At 44.0% G+C, this 2917-nt stretch overlaps 1 protein-coding gene across 3 annotated transcripts in view; it reads right to left on the bottom strand.

Moving 5' to 3' along the window:
• The window catches only part of LPO (lactoperoxidase), a 36860-nt gene that overhangs the window by 17951 nt on the left and 15992 nt on the right, over positions 1–2917 (bottom strand). For all 3 annotated transcript variants that reach the window (XM_011979212.1, XM_011979211.1, XM_011979210.1), the window contains one exon: positions 2109–2269. In XM_011979212.1, coding sequence (XP_011834602.1) covers positions 2109–2269 — 161 coding nt within the window. The remainder of the gene's footprint in view (positions 1–2108; positions 2270–2917) is intronic.

A 2917-nucleotide genomic window follows, 5' to 3' on the forward strand; every position in this document is an offset into this window, starting at 1 on the left:
GCCTGTAACCCCAGCTACTCAGGAGGCTAAGGAAGCAAGCCTGGGCGACAGAGCAAGACTGTCTCAAAAAAAAAAAAAAAATTAAAAATAAATAAATAAATAAATAAATAAATAAATAAATAAAAGAGTAAGACCTACTAGTTGATAGCACAACAGTGTGACTATAGTTAAGAATAACTTAATTGTACATTTTAAAATAAGAGTGTAACTGGATTGTTTGCAACTCAATGTATAAATGCCTGGAAGGATGGATAACTCTTTTTTTTTTTTTTTGAAATGGAGTCTCACTCTGTTGCCCAGGCTGGAGTGCAGAGGTGCGATCCTGGCTCACTGCAACCTCCACCCCCTGGGTTCAAGCAATTCTTCTGCCTCAGCTTCCTGAGTAGCTGGGACTACAGGCACGTGCCACCACGGCCAGCTAATTTTTGTATTTTAGTAGAGATGAGGTTTCACCATGTTGGCCAGGATGGTCTCGATCTCTTGACCTCATGATCTGCCCACCTCGGCCTCCCAAAGTGCTGGGATTACAGGCATGAGTCACTGCACCCGGCGGGATACCCCATTCTTCATGAAGTGCTTATTTCACATTGTATGCCCTTATCAAACCATCCAATGTACCCCATACATATAGACGCTTACTATGTACCCACAAAATTAAAAACATTAAAAAATTTTTTAAAAACCCTAAAAATGGACTTAGCATGTGACCTAACAATTGCACTCTTAGGCATGTATTTCAAAGAAATAAACATTTATTTTCATGTAGAAACTTATGTTTGAATGTTTATAGTAGCTTTATTCATAACAATCTCAAACTGGAAACTATCCAAATGCCCTTCAAAAGTTGAATGGTTAAACAAACTATAGTTCATTCATACCATGGAATACTACTCAGCAACAAAAAGGAATGAACTACTGATATACACAACAGCATGGATGAACCTCAAAGATACTATGCTTAATGAAAAAAGCCCATCTCAGATGGACACATGTCACATAATTCCATATATATAACATCTGTGAAATAACATAATTATAGAGATGAAGAACAGATCAGTGGTTGCCAGGGGTTACGGATATAGGGGTGAGGGTGGAGGTGGCTATGAAGAGATAGCATGAGGGAGTTTTGGGGGGACAGTACAGTTAAGAGTCTTTATTGTGGTGGTTACTTGAAGCTACATATGTGATAAAACTGCATAGAGCTGTGCAGACACACACACACACAGAGATGATTACATTTATAACCGGTGAGATCTGAGTAAGCTCTATGGTTTATATGAATGTTAACTTCCTGGTTTTGCCACTGTATCTTGGTTATGTAAGACATTAGCACTGGAGGAGACCGGGTGAGGGGTGCATGGGACCTCCTTGTACATTTTTTTAAGATTCCTGTATAACTCTTAGAATCTAATCATCTGCAGGGAGGGAGGCCCAAAAGCCCTGCCACCGGGGCCCACCTGGCTCCCACTCCTGGCTCTGCCCTCTGCTCACTGCTGCGCCTCCAGCTACCTTTTCTCTTCCCAAACCTCTGTTTCCCCTGGCCTCTCTGCTGCTTCTCTCCTATTGTCTCATCCTTTGAAACCCCCCTCCTATTGCAATATATTAGAATCTATAATTATTTCAAAATAAAATGTTTAAAAAATATGTGCACGGTTAATATCAACACATCAACCTTTGTAAGTCTCTTCTAGTTAGTTGATCAGCCAATCAACAATATCTGTTGAGTATGCCCATGAGATGGGCTTAGATGTAGACAATTAAAAAGGAAGACAATCAAATCAAAATAATCCAAATCACTGCGGTGTAGCAGTCCGGGGAGTGAAGGAGCCTACAGTCCAGTGATGGCACCGGGCAGGCACACTGAAGGGACCAACGCACAAGTGACTTTTCAACACTCCGAATCCAGAGATTCATTTTGAGACAGAGAAGCTGAAGAAATGAAAGGAGGGGGATTTCAAAGGACGAGACAACAGGAGAGAAGCAGCAGAGAGGCCGGGGAAACGGTGTGGGAACAGAAGAGGGAGCCGGAGGCGCAGCAGTGAGCAGAGGGCAGAGTCAGGAGTGGGAGCCAGGTGGGTCCGGATGACAGTGCTCCTGGGCCTCCCTACCTGCACGAAGGCTCCCAGGATTTTCCGGGCTTCCTGGTAGAGCTTCTCTCCATCCCACTGAGGGTTGAGTCTCTTTAGTTCTCTGGCCAGCCGGTTATGCTCGCGGAGAAAGAGGGTGTGGGACGTGGCCAGCAGAGTATGCTCTGAAGCTCGAGAATCTCCTGAAAGCCCAGAAGACAGAAAGGTAGATTCTCCCTAACAGCCCCAGGACCCAGTAACCTGCACAAAGAAATGATGGTGCCCCACAGGACCCCCCCATCAACAAGCTCTCCTTCCTGTCAGGTGGAGAGGGATGGGGAGGGGGTGCTGAATCATAGGTTTGACTCTCAGTTCCATATACACACTTTTTAGCTGTGTGACCTTGGACAAGTTACTTAACACTTCTGAGCCTCAGTCTTCTTACCTATGAACATGAGAATAAAGCCTATCACAGGACTGTGACAAAGGCTAGTGGTGACACACTACACAGTAACATTTTGCTAATTATAACCCAATCGCCTTCTAGGAAGGGGGGCTTCGAATGAATGAGGAGCTTTTTACTTCACAGAGCAACTTTGAAGGTTTTAGGAATGCAGGTTTGAGGTGAGGAGCGTGGGTAGGGCTGAGTTCCTCTGGGTAATAAAGGGAGAATAATCTGGAGATGGCGGTCTACAGTGGGAGGGAGAGAGGAGTAAGGATGGAGGAGCAGTTAAATGGCCAAAGACCAGGTGTCTCATAAGGAAATAAGGAGCTTCTCCTTGTGCCCTCTAATCTTTAGGAAAGTCTATCTATTATCTATCTATCTATCTATCTATCTATCTATCTATCTA

This window comes from Mandrillus leucophaeus, unplaced genomic scaffold (assembly GCF_000951045.1).
Source record: "Mandrillus leucophaeus isolate KB7577 unplaced genomic scaffold, Mleu.le_1.0 Scaffold20, whole genome shotgun sequence".
NCBI classification, from domain to species: domain Eukaryota; kingdom Metazoa; phylum Chordata; class Mammalia; order Primates; family Cercopithecidae; genus Mandrillus; species Mandrillus leucophaeus.